The sequence below is a fragment of the Acomys minous genome (genome assembly GCF_964271855.1).
Source record: "Acomys minous genome assembly, chromosome: 4".
Lineage (NCBI taxonomy): Eukaryota > Metazoa > Chordata > Mammalia > Rodentia > Muridae > Acomys > Acomys minous.
The window spans coordinates 109,269,705-109,287,572 of NC_140486.1; the positions used below are offsets into that span (position 1 = coordinate 109,269,705).

Below are 17,868 nucleotides of genomic sequence, written 5' to 3' on the forward strand. Positions count from 1 at the left end.
CAAAATGCTAATTAACATCTTTTCAATGAAAGCAGGGATTCTCTAAGTATAAAGGGGTGGCCGCCTTGAGAATGTCTTCAATTTTGGGTTTTCTGAAACAGCATTTGAATGTCTCTGCACAGGCTGATAACATACGTGTTTTAACCTGAGTTAAAAGCCACTCACTCACCTTCAGATTTTCCCTTTCTGAGAATACACCTATTCCACTGTTTGGCATCCTGAAAAAAAATAAGCCAATATCATGATTGAAGTAGTTCAATTGCCTGGAGTGGTAGATAGAAATGTGGTCTTCGTCTAGTTAAAAGTAGCCACTTTTGCTTGCAAAACCCTATGTAGGCTTTGGCTTAGGAAGTCAGGTGAGCTGCCATACTTCTTGCTCTGTGGCAGTTCTTGCCAAGGAGAAGAGGGCTGGTGAGTTTCCCCATCCCAGTCACACAAACTCTAGAACGTCCTTCCAAGAGAAGAGGGGACTACCAGGGTGGTACTTATAGAGCCATAGATGATAAGCAAGCTGTCTTAATCCCACTTTCTTACTCTGGAGGCCAAGGGATCTGGTCCTGACTTCAATACTACGTGAATCGGAAGTTCATTTTTCTTGTCATAAACTGCATCAGGATTCCGAGCTCAGGAACTTACAAGGACCACCAGACACCAGTGCAGCCTGAGGTATCTGGAGGCTTCTTGCACTCTACCAAAGGGAAACACAAGCCCTGCCCATGACCCTCTTATTTTCAAGAGAACAAGAAAGTCCTACTTGCTTTATAAATTCCTATAATTTTTCAAGCCCAGAAACTAATTTGTAAAAAATTTTTATATAGACTGAAGGAGCCAAAGGCAGCATTTCTGCAAACTGGAGCCAAACCTCAGGTCCACATGTTGTCAGCCTAAGGAGCCCAGGCTCTGCACTGAAGATCCCAGGGCCATGGAAGTTTCCACTGTTAAGGACCTAGGTCTATCATCTCTCTCTTGGAAACACATACAACACTGGCCTCTAAGACCCTGAGAAGTCCTGTCATACATGACCAGACCTGGTTCGTTTCACCTGTGGCTTCCCAAACGTCTTCAAATTACGGACCCTTTGTAGTAAGACCCATGTGAGCAACTTGCTGACTATGTGCCCCATGGGAACCACCCAAATCTGGATTCTCTACTCGATTCTAAAGTTGTATATTTCTATTCTGTGTTTACCTTTGGAGTTAACTTAGAATTTACTGACCCCAGTGGTGTGGTAGAGACTATGCAAGGCTCTTTTCAGACCGTGTACTTCAGCTTACGTTCGTAACAGCCAACAGCTAAATGTCATTATGCCCGCTTTCAAGTTGAGAAAATATATATACAAACATGAAGCAGAGCCCCTGAGGCAATCCCCAGGCAAGGTGTGCAGGCATGGGTGCCCTATTCAAAACCTCATCATCCTCACACAGTCAACAGTTGCCCCCACTTCATATTTGTCTCCAACTGTGGCTTCGGGGGTTGTTTAGAATATCAGAGTCTCTGGAATCCTTATGTGAAGGATAATGTTGGTCCAAAACAGCCAGGAGATCTACAAGTGCTTAGCTCCTGAGCAGGTGAGAGCTGGCATGGCTGTGCTGGACATACAAACATTTAACCCATGACCTCTCCCTCTGATGTTATATGTGTTCCGGACTGAAAGGCAGCTCAAGTGTGTGGACCCTGTCACGCTTCTTTTTCCTCCTGTCAGTGGGCGCACAGCCTTTGTTTCCTTTTCTTGGCCTTCTTACCCATCTTTTGTCCTTCTTCTCGATCCACCTCCTTAAAAAGGCTTTGACGGGGGCCTCTGCAGGTAAAAAGTGTTTGCATGAAGCCAGACAGCCTCAGTTAGCTCCCCGCAGCCCACATGGTGGAAGGCGAAGTCTGCCTCTTGACTGCACTCCAAAGGGAATAAAGTTAAGAGCAAACACCTACCATTCTGAATACAGCTCTACAGAGGGCACCTAGCTTGGCCCATCTTCCAGTTCGTTAAACACAGCGTCTCTTCTGTCACCATGGCCCCAGACTGGACAATCTGCTACATGGCCTCTTTACAAATTTCTCAGGGTCTTACTGTCTTAAGTGTGAGAGATATGGAGTGCAATGCCTCAAATCTTCCTCCTTGGGAAAGATATTTTTAAAACACTTATCTTAAAGCCATTTATTTGGCTGTTTTTTTTTTTCACTGTGGGTCACCACTTGCGCCATTTTGTCTATGTACTTCAGCTGCCATGCTTCTGGCTTCTTTCTCCAGGACTCCGGCCTTTCCATCTGCTAGGCACATTACTTTGACTCGAAAATTAAAATCTAGATTCACTCAGGATTTTCTTAGTGCCTTCCCTATGTGCTTTCTATCCTGAGAGAGAGAAAAACAAAAAGACACAAACACAAACAAGAGATGGTGGCCCAGAATGCCATAGGGCAAAAGCAGGGTACCCTTTCACCAGCAATACTCTCTGTATCTTCAGACAACAGGCCTGGAGCTGGGCACTGGGACACAGGGCTTTCAAATGCCCCTGAGAACTGAGCTGGCTAGGGAAACCAAATCCATGAGGAGGAAGTGCCAAGCACACGAGCACGGAGCTTGAATGCGAATCAGAGCCACGAAGAACGGAGAACTAGTTGGGCTCTGGGTTGGATTTGCTGCCTTGAGGTGGATTCTTATTTCCACCACAGATTTCACCTTGAGGTCTTTAGGTAAACAAGAATGGATCTGAAACTGTCCTTTTGTCCCAGCACAGTGGCACATGTCTGTAATCCCAGCACTTGGGGTGGGAAGGGGGGGGTGAGGGTGAGAAATTACAACACCAAAAGTTTGACCTTAACAAAAAAAAGAAGAAAAGAATCTAAAAAGTCATTTCAATAGCTAACTGAAGAAATATTTTAAATGAGGAGAACTACATGGAGGGCAGGGTGGTGGTGGTGGTGGTGGTGGTGGAAAGAATTCATCATTTAGATTGTAGGCTAGAGTCCGAAGAATATCCACTGAAAAGAAAATGGAGGCTCCAGAGAATTCTCAGGATTCGGCGTTGAGGGCAAGTGGAGAATGCACTGCCAGGTGCAGCCATAGCTAGCACAGAGCCTTGCATACAATCTTACACACATGCATGCATACTTACACAAACACACAAACACACACACACACACACACACACACACACACACACACATCCCTTTTTAAAAGCTTTTTATAGGTATGGTTACCCTAAAGTAAACCATGCTGTTAGATATAGCAAGCCACCACTCTAATCACAACAAGCATACGCTGCCAGTACTCTCAAACTTCCTCAAGCCCCTCCCCTCGGTCCTGTTCTCAGATGACGTGGCTCTCCTGACCTTCCCACCACAGTGCCTGGGAGTTCTGGTTCCTCCACACCCCCACCCACCCTTAGCCTGGTTTCCCTACTGTTTTGTAGGGAATACGCAGCACAAGATACATTTGGGGGCCTAAGACAACTGGCAGGCGTCAGTCTTCTCCTGCCCCCATCAGGGCTCCCGGAATGTAACTGAGGTTGTTAGGCTTGAAAGCATGCACCTTTACCCGCCGAGCTGCCGCTCTGACCCCAGTAAAGCCTTCATAATTTTAGCTATTCCAGTGTCATATGGTAATACCTCCTTGTGGCTTTCATAGTCATTTCTCCAGTGATTAATGGTACTGAACATCTTTTCATGTGCTTATCGGCCAACCACGTGGCTTCTTTGTTCAAACAATATGCCCATTTTAATGAAGTTATTTGCCCTGGTAGTAAGGCCTGACAATTTATTTTCTTACACACCCAGATTCCAAGTCTTTTATTGTACACACGGCATGCAAATGATTTTTTTTCTTGTCCTTTTATTCTCTCATCGGAATCTTTTTAAAAGCATACGTTTTTTTAAAAAATTGGATGCAGTCCAATTCATTATTGATTGTGTCCCTTTCACTATTCCATAAAAATCTTTGCCTAACGCAAAGATTTGGTATGTGATGCAATGTCCATCATCTTGATTGCAGTAATGCTTCCATTTACACAGTGTTGCAATGGTCTTCACAGTCCCGCAGACTGAACCCAGGATTCCATGCGTGCTGGTCAAGCCTCCTACCCCTGAGCAACCTCCCCAGAACAATACGGATAAATCTGCACAACGCTGACTTACAGAGAAAGCACAAAACCACTTGAACAGACCCTAAGTGCTCCTTCACAAAGGAACAACTAGGCAAATCACAGCCCAGCCCCACCACAGATTTCTAAATAGGTACTAAAAGGAACCTATATGTACTGACCGGGAAAGTAAAATATGCCTCAAAAAGGAGGGACTGGAGATAAAATGCGTTTGAAAAACTTAAATGTTCCTGGAGACCGTGGCCAGGAAACAACCACTAAGCCAGAACATACAGAGACGACAAAGGACTTCCTTCCTGAGTAGCAGTGTGGATGGGGTACGGCGCATGATTATTAATTTCTCTGTATACCTTAAAACTCTCTGACTTGTTACCTTAAGCATATATACCTTAAGCAGTTTACACAACTATAAATCTAACCAAGTATGAACTAGTAGCCATAGCATGCAGCAGATGTAGCCCTGTTTCTCCTATTTGCACTTCCACTTTGAAACAATTCTTGCTTTTATTTGTTTGGACTGGTTGACCAAGTAGGAAGAGGTGCGTCAGCGTGTGGAAGAAGCCCAAAGTAACGGTTTACTAAGTGCTGTGGATTGTTAAACACGGGAAAAGATAACCCTGCGTTAAAACCCTAACGCCAGGATCTCAGAGAGTGATGCAGTTTGGAAAATGGGTGATCTTGTCTGTAATTACTAAACAGGACACCATCCTAGAGTAAGGTAGCTGTGAGATAACAAGATTGGCATGCTTATGCAAAGGGAGGTTTAGACATGGGGACAGTACCATGGGAAGTATGCTGCCACCGTGGCCAGCAACTATCAGAGCCAGAGCAAGGGGCCTGCAACTGATTCTCCCTCACAGCCTTGGAAGGAGCCAGGCCTCACCGTATCTTGATCTTGGACTCCAGCCTCCAGAAATGAGACACACGCCATTGCGGCTGCTGCTTAAGCCATCCCAGCCGCTGTAGTGTGTTAAAGCAACCCTAGAAAATGTGTTACTCAGAGGCCAAGAATTCAACTTCAAAAGCAAAATGGAGCATCCATCAAGACCACACCCCGTAGCCTGCAGCTCAGTCCCCAGGGAACAAGCTGAGAAACCTCAAGAAGTGAACGCCAGGGTCCACTGTCCACAGTAAGGGTGGTTTTTACAGCAGCGTGCCACTTGCATAGAGGAAAGCAGGCCACTCTCAATGCCCTGACAGCCGCATGTGCTGGGCTGAAAACCCAGCTTTAGTCTTACGCTACAATTAATAGAACAACATGAAGAAGGGTTTGTTGCTGAAGGAATAAGACAGGTTCTGTCCTAAGGGAATATGATGTGAGGGTTTGAAATCACCTAGGAGACATACTCCTGGACATGACTGTGAGGGAGCTTCCAGGAAGGACTGAACAGGGAAAAAGACCCACCCCCTGACTATGGGGAGTGCCATCCCATGAGCTGGGATCCAGGCTGGGGGAAAAGGGAAAAGGAAGAAATCATGTGAGAAAGTCCTGCCCGCCTCAGCCCGGAGATGTTTCAAAGGCTCTAACCACCAGGGCCTCCCACCACAATGGAGGGCCTCTACTTAAACCATGAGCCAGAATAAACCTTTTCCCCCTTCATTTTCTTCTTGCTGGTGATTTGGCTATTGTGATAAGAAACATGACTAAGACAGGGTGAGTGGCAGTGTGGCATTCTTGTTCCTAGTGACTGTCTACTTCCCCCATCTCTAGGTGCCCAGGCAACCCAGACAATAATTAAAGCAAATTATTACCTCTTGAAGACACAGAAGCCAAAAGGCAACTAGACAGTAATACAGATTCCTTGCCTTTACTGCCTAAGGATGAATGATGTCTGTGTCTCTCCTGGCTGTTAAACCTAAACGATGAACTTGCCAGGAGAGAGTGTCTCTTGACTCCTGGTAACAATTATATTTTATCCTAAAAGTGAGTCACAAAACAAAAATTAATTCTTCTTCAAAATAACCAATGCAGGGACCAAATAAGACAATACAAAAAATAAACAAACAAAACAAAACAAACTAACAAAAAAACAGAACCAGAAACGGTCAACCTGTACACAGGTTGAATGCAACAGATACAGTGAGGCTGTCCTGAAGGACAAGGTGAAATGGGTGCACTCTGAGCCACTGGAATGCTCTCCTAGTTGGGAAGAGGCAAACAGCAGAGTTCAGCTACCCTAGTCTACAAGGATATTTGAGAACAAGATTCTGAGTCCTACTTGGACCCAGTGCACAGAAGAATTCCAGTCAGCTCCACCTGAAGGGGACATCACAACACAAAATCTTGTCTAGTGTCAAAATTTATTGTCTTTGTGGCAAAGGACATTGTTGTCATTTCCCAAAGTCCCTACCTTCAGGGACAAAGCACATGTCACGTCCAAGGTGTTCAGCCTTGTCCTAAAAGGCTGGTCAGAAGAGGACGGAAGGAGGGGTCCAGGCTGCTTGGGTTTTTGCTCTGCTTCCACTGTTTCCAAAGTTAAAGTTAGCTAAAGAGGAAATTCACTGTGACCCAGCATATGACATCTGCACACAGGCAAACTGGTAGACTCACATGAACAAACGGAGAAAGTGGCAGGTTTCCTAGGTCTCAAGGAACAGATTAGACAAACTAGGCAGCTGAAAACAACAGCATTTATTCACTCACAGTTTAAAAAACTAAAAGCAAAACTAGAGATGGTTAGCAGCCATGCTTTATCCAAGGCTTCAGGGAGGACTGTTCCCTGAACTCGCATTGTTTCTGGTATTTTCCACTGATCCTTGGCATGCCTTAGCTTGTGGCAACAGAGTACCATTCTCTGCCTCCATCTTGAGTGGCCTTCGTCTGGGTCATCCCCATGCCTATGGATCTGTCCTTACCAGGACAGCAGCCATTGGTCCCTTGATACTACAGTTTGGCTTCATCTTCACCTGATTACATCGACACAAAGTTTTTTGTTTTGTTTTTTTGTTTGTTTGTTTGTTTGTTTTTTCCAAATGAACTCACATTTGCAGGTATCAGAGGTTAAAGTTTCAACAAACCTATCAGGAAAACACAGTTGGGCCCCTAACAATAAGATGTAGAGAGTTTGAGCCCGAATTTTGGTCCCTTGCCCACTGTGTCAAAGACAGAAACAATAATAAACTCCCAATTAATACAACTTGCATGCTTAAATAATGAAAAGAGGTGGTCTATTCTAATGCAACTTTTCCTTGGGATGTAGGTTCCCAATCTGCTTTACCATCCAAATCCCTTCCTTCTTAACAATCCTGCTCCTTACAGATATGACTTTAGCTTTTATACTTTATTGTTGCAGAATTACAATATGGCTACTGAGATGGCGCCCATCACCTTTATGTTCAGGATAGGAAGCAGACAGTAAAGGGGGAACTGCTCTTCCCTCAAGAAGCTTCCTTTGTTACTCCTGAAGGCATGCCACCCATGGTAGATTGTCTTCTATATTGTGGTATTCAAATTTGATCTCTGAAGACCCTCAGCCCATGTGTGATGAGACAAGTGTGGCTAGACCATCCTTATGGATCCTGTCACAGCGCTCTCGCCAGAGGGGACTACTTCCAGCCTGAGGATAGCTAGAGAACTCTCCATCATCTGTGGTAATCCAATCTATCACCATTAAAGGAGGAAATTTCTCTGTCCCCTTGGAATTTTCTCAGGCATTCAACATACTCTCCATACACAGCAAAACATTTTCTAGATGACAGAGAAGCACAAAATGTGGGATGCAGGCCTTGAGGCCAGAAGGACAGAGAGCTACACAGCCCAGCTCTTCCTCCACAGTAGTGCTATGGGGAAGGAGAACGCCTCCCCCCACCATCAGCTCAGATATTTGAATATTTGGTGCCCAGTTAACAGCGCTGTCTGGGGAAGGTGTACACTTTCTGGAGGAAGTATGACGCTAGGGGTGGCCTCTGAGAATGTACAGCCTCATCCTACATCCAGTTCACTTCCTGCTTCCTGTTTGTAGGGGAAGATGTAATGGCTCAGATTCCTGTTCTGGTAGCCTGCTGCCATGCCTCCCTGACCGTTATAGACTCTCCCTCTAGAACCATAGGCCAAAATATTTTTTTTTCTTCTATAAGTTGCTTCTGGTCATGGCATCTTATCACAGCAACACAAACAAACAAACAAAAACCTGATACACTTCATGTTATGTAAAAAAAAATAAAAAACTGGTTGCTGTTACCATTCTCATTACTGATAGTAATTACTGTCTCTAAATGCAAGTTGGCAACATATGGACACCAATATTGTTTTATTGTCTCCCTACATTAATTGAAACTGGTGAGGAATGTAAAAGTCACTGATACACACATGATCACAATGCCCTTTCTTTACTGCCCTTTGGGGCAACAATAACCCTGAGAGCACCTGGAAGTTGGATTCTTCCAGTTGTGAATAACTGCACGCAGCTGTGGATAACTGAGCGCAAGTGTGGATTTGGAAGCTGTTAGAATTCCTTAAGTAGCTAACACTTTCCCCTGAAGACATGGCTCTCGACCCACACAATACACAGGGCCTTCTAGGAATCTCTCCTTGGAGATGCTTGTAACATGGCAGAAATAAGGATGTGGCAGTACCTTAACACGGGCTCATCGCCAGGATACTCACACCCAAGTACCTCCAAAACCAAGAACCCAGAGGCCAGGGCCACAGAATGTGTGACGTGCCCCCCCCCCGCCCCGCCCCTTCTGAGACACAACCCAGCTCCCTGCTCCACCCTCCCTCTCAGAAGTATTTGAGAGGATGGCTGAGCTGAACATTGGATCCATGTGCTCAGCTCCCAACTGTGAGGATAACGCCATGCAATGGCTCACATCGTCCCATTAGACAGGACTGAAAGAACTTCCCTAAGGAAAACCAACCACCCAGAAGTTTAAAGCACCACAAGAGCTTCTGGCCAGGGAACGTAGAATCCTCAGAGACAGCGAACCTGCAAAACACACACACACACACACACACACACACGCACGCACGCGCGCACGCGGGCACGCGCGCACGCAAGGACAAACCAATACTAAGTTCAACTTGGAGACAGAAACTGAGTCCTCTGATGCAGACAATGGTATCCTCCCTTTCCGGAAGCTTCTCCCACCCACCTTCCCTCTGCAGAGGGCTTGGGACCTGGAATGGCAAATGGGAGCCAATACAGGACCTCAGACAGTGACTGTATTCTGTTTCTAAATCTACCAGCCTTAAAACAAAGCAAAACAAAAAACAAAACAAACAAACAAACAAACAAAACCCACACTTCCGTCCAGTGAACCCTATTTCCCAAATCCTCCGCAAAGTAGCTACTTCTGAGGCATGGACAGAGAAAGCAAAATTCGGAGAAGTGATAAAACTAGACAGTGGGGCTGGAAAGACAGCTCAGGGAGGAAAGTTCCAGCCAGCCGGTTAGACAACAGGCTCTAAGTTTTCTCTCCAAGGTGGCATGTGCTTTTAATCACAATATTGGGAAGGTAGAGACAGCAAGAGGCCCAGTGCTCATGGGTCAGCCAGCTTTGTAGACTCAGTGAGCACCAAGCCATTGTGAGAGACTCTGCCTCAAAAAAAAACAAAAACAAAAACCCAAAACCCTCCAGGTGGTGGCTCTTGAGGCGTCATTCCCGAGGTCCTCCTCTGGCCTGCATGTTCATGTGCACACACACATGTACCTGTACTCACATGGACAGGCACACAAAGGCACAAACACCTGCAAGGTCAAAGCTACAGCTTTGTTAGTAAACAACTAAGTTGAACTTATTTATAAAGAGACCGGTTACATCTTTGGTTACTTTTTAGCCCAATTTCTGGAACAACCTGCTCAATAACATAATTGTAGGAAGGCCCCTTATCAAGGTGAGATCGCAAGGCAAACAGAGGATGGCAAAGGGAATCTGTGTCATCAAACATGGAAAGGGACATCTTGGTGAGACTCTGGAAGTGCCAGAATACACCATGAGTATAAAGTAAGTCTGTCCCTCTTCCATGACATCGCCCCTTGTTAGTCCTGAGGCCCCAGAGGCCAAGTCTGTGGTACACTAAAACAACATACCGTGATGTTTTATCACTAATTAGTGGCTAAATTGGGATCAGAACTTGGGGTTTTTTGGTTAACATAAGATGATGGTAAGCTAACTACACTGGGCCTTGAGGAAGACTTTGGACAAATGCCTCAACTGTTTCTTCCTTCTCTCCTTCTACAGAGCCTCTGTTTAGATCTGTAACCCCTGGGGACCCAGGGACACTGCAGCCATTGAGAACCTCTGAACCCACTGCTATTCAGGGAGTCACACAGCAGTTGTGCGGAAGACAGGCCAATGTCTAGTGGCTTCAAGGCTGCAGGCTAACTCCACCGGAGTCTTTTCCAAGGCTGAGGAACAGGGCAGGATAGAGTCGATGTGCAGGGAGCGGACGGGAGAGATAACCCAGAACATCAAACAAAGGGCAAAGGTTGCCCAACGACGGAAGATAAACCAGAACAGTCAACAAGAAGCAGCCACGAGGCAATGGGGAGCCAGGGGGTAGGGAGTTTCCCAAGTCCAGTGTTTCCCAAATCACTCGGTGGGGATTTTGCTGGCAGGCTTGGAGAGAGCCAATGCTATAAAACAGCATCTCACTTCTGGGAGAGGGGAAGACCCGGATGAGTAACTACTCTAAGCCCTCTCTTCACAGAGGAGGAGGAAGAGGCATAATGCTTTGTGCTTTCCTATAAGAGGTACAAAAAGAGTGCAAAATTTAGCCTCTAAGAAAGGTTTGGTTCTTCGAAGCACAAGCTCGTACTCTTTCCATCCTCTCTTCCTCTGCCTTGCTCACTTACTACCTGAACTCAGGCAGACTGTCTGGGTAAATGAGTTTGACTTAAATAAATCCCACGCGCTCCACTGGAAAAGCATCTCAAAGGAGACTTGGGAATAGCCAGAATTCCAGCCATCATGTGACCAAGTAGCTTATTTCTCTCAAAGACCTCAGTCTTCAAACTTTAGGGAGCCCTGCATCAGCACAGCCAAGCTAAGAAATGTGAGAGCAAGCCCAGGCTGGAAGTACAGGCTGATACCCCAGGTCCTCGGGAAGCTGAAGCAGGAGGCTAGCCTGGGCTACAGAGTGAGTCCAGAGTTAGCCTAGACAACTTGATGAGACCATGGCTGAGGGTGTATTCTGGCTGGTAAAGAATGTGCAGAGCATGCATTAAGTCCCTGGGTCTGATCTCCAGCACCGTATAAAATAGGTGACATACATAATCCTTTAATCCCAGTGTGGGGAAAGTACAGCAGGTAGACCTGGAGTTCAAGGCTTCAATGAGTTTGACATGAGCCTGGGATATCTAAGACTCAGATCAAATAGACAGACAGACAGACAGACAGACAGACAGACAGACAGACAGACACATATATACATACATACCTGGATGCATGGATAGATGGATAGACAGACAGACAGACAGATGGAAAGAAGCTGGAGATGCATTTACCCAATGTGTGTTCCAGTCCCTAAATTCAATCCCTCATACAGAGAAGGGGGTAGGTAGCTTTCTGAACTAAATGTAACCATCACTCTCATTCTATGAATTTGTATTATCAGCACCAACGTGTATATCACACCCTGCTTTGTCTCACACCTCTACAGATCAGGCTTGGACCAAACCTCCCAGGTCAAACACTGGCTCCATCCATTTCTAATGACCTGACCCTGGCCAAACGATTCCAACTCTCTGGCCTCCCATTTCTTTATCCATAAAACGGGAATAAAAATGGCTATGGGAAATAAATGATCCAGATAATTCATATAAAACTCAATGTGGTGTCACACAGAAAGATCACACACTGGACATGTAGGCTACTATCACCACCCCCTCCTAACTCTTGTCTGTGTTCCTGTTGTCAATTTGGCCAGCCTGGCAAAGTGTCTGACTGCCCAGGTCTTCAGTCTGCCTGATGAGCCAGGTCTAATGGTCTCCAGCTGCTGTGATTGAGAGTTTGTAAGTATTGCTTCTCAGGGTCAAAGGAAACTGCCATAATGACAGAGAAATCAATCTGGAACAGTCTATTGAGCATCAGGAAAGGATAGACCAGGCATGACACAACAGGGCAAGCGCAAGGCAGTTCTGGGGAACAACATATTCTTCCCCTCCCCCAAGGCCCTCAAGCAACATTTCAATGGAACATTTTGGCCCTGGTTTAGATGTGAAATGCCCCCCCAAAGACTCAGGTATTTGGATGCTTCGTGCCCAGTGAGTGGCTCCACTGTGAGAGATGGGGCCTAGCTGGAGGAAGTGGGCCATTGTCACTGAGTAGTAAGCCTGGACCTCATCTCCCATCCTCTCTCTTGCTTACTGTCTCTCTGAGATATGAAAGGCGGAGAACCCCAGCAGCATGTTCCTCCCACTGTGGAGCCAGCTGTGCCAACACATGTCCTCCAACACCATAGACTGTAGTCCCTCAAACCACAAACCAAGAGAGAGACCGTCCTTTAAGTTGCTTCTGTCAGCTATGCTGCCACAGAACCAGCAAAGCTCTCCAATACAAATCTCAACCTCTTTATCAGCCAGAAGCTTAACAGGAAACCAAAAGGTCAGGCCAGGTGGCCATGTTTTCTTTCTACACTTCCTCATTTTATGTAAGACCTAGGTATTGGCTAAAATGAGAGTAGAGAGGAAAAGAGGGTTCCTGGTCCCAAGAAAACAAAACCCAGATGCAGAGTTAAAGGTGGAAAAAGTGTGATCTGTCAAAAGTGATTCGACTGGAACTGTTATGGAGCATCTTATAAAAAGGTGCTTTAAAAATAAAAGAAAAGGTGCTTTATATACGCTCATAGAATTTGCTAGGACTTACCTTCCATGCATCATTATGGTCAAGTTCCAATCTATCCTTACAGTGTCCCCACCCCTAAGAATGTGTTGGCTTCCTTTTTTTTTTTTTTTTTTTTTTTTTTTTTTTTTTTTGATAGTCTTGTTTTAAACACCACCCTTACTCTCCTCTGGAGACTTATGTCAATTTTAACACATAATTATAACACTCTTGCCTGGCTAGGTTTGGTCTTTCTAAAGAATCCAGTGGAAGCAATCATTAAATCTATTGGAAAACCAGACAGTATCAAAGCTGAAGTAATATCTCTATTTGGAAAAGACAAACAAACAAAAAACAAGACTTAGCCTTTCCTACCGAAAGAAAGCACCCTCCGGGTGTCTGAAAAGAGCCTGCCTCAAATAGCCTTTTTAAAAATCTACAACACTTGAGAGTCTCTACAGGGAAAAAAAAAAAGTCAGCTTTGCAGAGGAGCAGGTGAGAGGGAAAGAATTCATATTCACATTTAAAAAAAAAACTGGGATAGTGACTTAAGTCCCTTTTGATCCCATTATGTGTTGAATGGCAGAAACACCAAGGAAAGGACTTGAGTGCAACACAGCAGTTTTAACATTCAAGGGAGCAGATGAAGGGGACACAATTCTGGTGACTGAATGAGAAATTACCCAGCTCAGCCCGCCCAGGGCAACAGGTCCATTTGCCTGGGCTGGATTTGGGTCAAAGAACTGCATTTCAAAACAGAAAATAGCAGCAGCATTTTGGGTTTTGTTGTTGTTTGTTTGTTTGTTTGTTTTGCTAGCAAGTAGATAATGATGACAATAATAATTCAGTCTGATGAAAGACTCCCTAGGCTCCTGAACTCTGCTGCATTCACTGAAAGGACGGTCAGTCAGAGGGTGAGTGTCTGGGCTCAGGAAAGTTGGGCCACATTCCCAGACCCTCTGAGCTTTCCAATGGGAACTGATAAAAATCAATGAAGAAAGGGCACTGTTCATTGCTCCTTCACCTCTTCTGAGTCTAGGTGTTTATACAACTGACGTATGGCCTGGCCCTGTTAGGGAGTTCAGGGAAACGCTACCTTAAAGTATTTCCTGCGCTCTGGCTCCTCTCAGGATATTTATATTGGAAAAATCAGTGAAGGGGAAAAAAAATGAATAAGTCTACAGGACAACGTCAAAATATCTGTGAGCAGAGATGGAGGCTTCAGCTGTGGTGAAAAGCACGGCTTTACTGACAGATTCCCTACCCAACACCATGCCCACTGTCACACCTGTGCCCTTTGTATCTGGTCATGGAAACACATCAGAACCAGAAGCCAGTATGTCTATGTGCTTGTACCCCGAGAATCAAAGGGGGATGGGCATCATCTCAGACAGCAGAGACATCATAGGGATAACCACACCGCAGAGATACCCAGGCAAGCAGCATCAGTAACTGTTATTACAGGCAGCTCTCTCACAAACTCAGCCTCAAGGGCTCCCTCTCACCAGAAGAATCCAGGAGCAATTTGGAAAGAAGCCACGAGCATGGCGGACATGCTCCAAGTTTGGTTTGCTTTTACGAATCTCAAGACTTGAGATAGGTTTTTAAATTTGGAGCCGCGCAGTGGTACTGGCTGTAGGTGTACGCACCTCCAACAGCGACTGGCTGTTATGCAGTGATAAACCCTGTATACTACAGCTTTCCCAAAACCTAAACTCCAGGCTCTTTCAACATGGCACCTTGAAATAAAGCAAATCCATAGCATACGCAAACTATAAGACGCTCCCAACAAAATACATGTGCAGGTTTTCCAGAAGGGCAAAGAAACGTGTCTGTCAGGGAACAATATTCACAGAGGATTAAAGCCAGACTACTTGCTTGCTAAGGGTCATCTGCTAATAGAGCTGAGAGGAATGAAATGGGCCAGGAAGAATATTTTCAACAGATGAAAAAAATACAAGTATCCCAAAGGCACGGAGTGTCAGACCTGTGACCACATCCCTGAAAGGACTTGAAGATCTACTCTCCGCACTTAGATGGCGACCACCACCTCCGCTCACTCATTCTGATCCTCTGGAACTGAATTCAGGCCTTGAACCAAAGGAGGAATTCAAAAGAACTCCTGACATCTGAGACCAGTTATAAAATAGACTTAGATTACCTTGTGCCAGTTGCTCCAGGGCCACTCTGATGTTCTCTTAATAAACTGAGGGTGCAGGGGTGGGGGTGTGGTGTCACGAGACTGGGCATCACCTCTTCATCTCCAAAGCTGGCCAGGGGGTTTGATTTAATCTGTTTGAGACCTGAAGGAATTGGCCTGGAATCTGAGTCTCTGTAAGTGGGAACACGCTCTCCCTAACTTGCAGCCCTGGGGGGCGGGGGTGGGGGGGAGAGCACTGGAGAGGGCTTTTTGTGGGGAAAGGGCAGATCTGGTTCTGCACAATGCAATGCCCCCTGCAGGCTAAGGCCCTGGATAAGGGCTGGGAGGCGGAGCTGGCTTTGCTGAGCATCGCAGGGACTGTCTGTGTTTCCAGCTTGGAATGTTCTTTGAGAAACCTCCCAAGTCAGCCAGGATTCTCCTCCTGGCCTCTCCGAGCTAAGTCTCCAGACAATACTCAGCCTCCAAGAGGCTTGCAGTTTTACCACTTAAAACACTTCTTCAAAGTTTACTACACAGCAGTGTGGCCCCCAGAGTCTGCCAAACTCTGCAGGCCTTGGAGAATAGCTGCTGGTCCCCCCTGGGGAAGTGTTTGTGAGCAAATGGCACTCATCAAACCTTCCAGCCAGGGCCATCCCAAGGACCAAAGTGTCACTGGATGAGTCCGATCTGGGAAAACTCCTTTCTTATGTCACCTTTCTCTTCCCTGCTCCATAGCTTGAGAAACTAAATCAAAGAGCCTGTGATATTTCGGCGGGGAGAGCAATAAGGAACTTTTGGTGAGGTGACCCCAGGACATCATCACTCCTATTTGAACTTAACTTTTGCCTTTCAAATATCTTCAGGGGCTTGGATCCAGGGCACATGAAGGAGGGAGAGTGCCAGTGAGTAAGAGGAAAAAGAAAATAAGTCGCATACCACGACCAAGCCAAACCAAGCTTGACATTTCCAAATTATATTGGCAACTGCATGCTTGCACAAATCATTTGTTCTGTCTTTTCCTAGAGACAAAGGGGGGCGGGGGTCTGACTTCAAATATCCTAACTCTAGACCGGTAAATTGTGTCAGTGGGTTGCAGTCTTAAATGTTGTTCAGAAAGTCTAACGTTGTGTACATCAACACGCGCACCAACACCTCCAAGCCAAAGTTGTAAGGCTGGAGGCAGTCCCTTATTCAATTTCATCATCCCCTGACCCTGGATGGGTGCGGAGCTCTAGGCTGAGCACGCAAGCATTCAGTTCCCATAGATTAATTGTGGGGTGGGTTTTTCTTGCGGGGGAGGGAGTGAGGATAAGTAAGGGTGTAAATACCTGAAAATGGGCCACAGCATCAAGGTGATGCTTCAGCCCAGAACCTCCTCCTCCAGGATGGCCCCGGGCCTCTCGGGTGCCCCTTACCTGCAGGCGCTCAGTAGCTGGCTGCCACATCTTCCAGCCGTGGGGTTTTTGGCAGAGGAGACGCTGGCGAGACTCTGTGGATCACGCCGGAAAGGAGAGGGTGCCGCGATCCCGCTGTCACATCTGGGGTCAGCGTCTGCTGCAGGCTGAGCGTCCTGGCGCCGGCCGCCGCCGGTGGGCGCAGGGGCTGAGAGCGGGACAAGGCGGCGCTGCGCTGCCGGCAACTTGTGGGCTCCACTCGGGCCGCCAGTCGGTGCGCAGCTCAGACGATTGCGCAGCTCCGCCCGGGCCCCAGCGCCGCGGCCGCTCCCTCCTCCCCCCGCCGCCGCCCGGACCTGCGCTCTCTGAGCATGCCCGGACGGGTGTCTGCTAGCTGGGGGGAACCGGCACCCTAGGCTGTGGGGTCTGCACCCTGCAGAGCCCGGCCGCCCGCAAACCCTGGAGAAGGGACTAGCTCAGAAGCCAGAAGCTGGTCAAGCACCCACGCTGGTACTGGATCTGAGAGAGAGCACAAAGTAGCTGGCGGGGGAGGGGGGGGCTGGTGGAAAGATACTGATGCCCACCTCCGGGGTTTCATTCGATGGGCGTCTCTGAATCACTTGGGACATGCATGGCATGGTGTTAGGAAGAGCTTGGATCCCTTGGGTTAACTGAGTGCCTATTAGACTCCACCTGCTTCACTAAGTTCCTGAGATACAGTGGTGCTCAGTAAAGGACAAAAGCACACTCCTCTGCTGAGCTTACTATTACATGAGGGAAATAGTGATGACGAGGAAAACCCGGTAGTAGTAAGTGTTGAGAAGAAAAGCCAAAGAGCTGCTGTATAGAGAAAAGCAGAGAGCATCCCTCAGTGGGGCCTTTGGGGTTGTCTGGAGAAAGACCCGAAGGCATAGCACGGTGCAGGACCCTGTGCTGGACAAAAGAATCAGGGTCCCTTAAGAGAGAGAAAACACATCTAGCTCACCAACAGGCATCCGTGCCCAGATCTGCCCTTTGCTGAAGGGGCCGCCATATTGGCCTCCCAGGTCTGGAGGCTCCCAGGCTGGTGCTAACCTTCACAAAGCACCTGGGTAGGCCTGCTCCCATCCTCTGGGCCTGTCCGTGTAACACGAGTGACTATCCCAGAGTGTCAGTGAGACAAATGAGGTGTGTGGAGTTAGGGTCACCTGTCCCAGTCGCGAGGCCAGAGGGAGGCTTGAACAATATAAACTTAGGTGGCATGAAGGTTCTCCACCGTGGATATGCCACAGGAAGCAAACCTATCTTGAGACGATGGCTGTGGGGGAGGCTGACAGAGCTGAGGAAGAGAGTGGGAACAAGACGTGAGTGTGTGGAAGAGCTTGTGGGACAGAACAAATGGCGGGGGGGGGGGGTTGGGGGAGGGGAGAGAACCATGGCCCCAAACTACTGTGAGGCAAGGTCCAGAGGTCAGCAGGGCTCGTATGAAAGCGTTACG

At 47.0% G+C, this 17,868-nt stretch overlaps 1 protein-coding gene across 4 annotated transcripts in view; it reads right to left on the reverse strand.

Annotated features, from left to right (window-relative positions):
- Nucleotides 1–16,727, reverse strand: part of PID1 (phosphotyrosine interaction domain containing 1) — a 213,800-nt gene extending 197,073 nt beyond the window's left edge. Inside the window, exon 1 of one of the 4 annotated variants that reach the window (XM_084778386.1) lies at nucleotides 16,413–16,727. In XM_084778386.1, coding sequence (XP_084634512.1) covers nucleotides 16,413–16,442 — 30 coding nt within the window. In that variant the 5' untranslated portion in view covers nucleotides 16,443–16,727. Of the gene's footprint in view, nucleotides 1–15,018; nucleotides 15,420–16,412 lie in introns of those variants that run through there. The other 3 variants (XM_084778383.1, XM_084778382.1, XM_084778385.1) reach the window with 3 other exon arrangements.
- Between the last annotated feature and the right edge of the window lie 1,141 nt (nucleotides 16,728–17,868).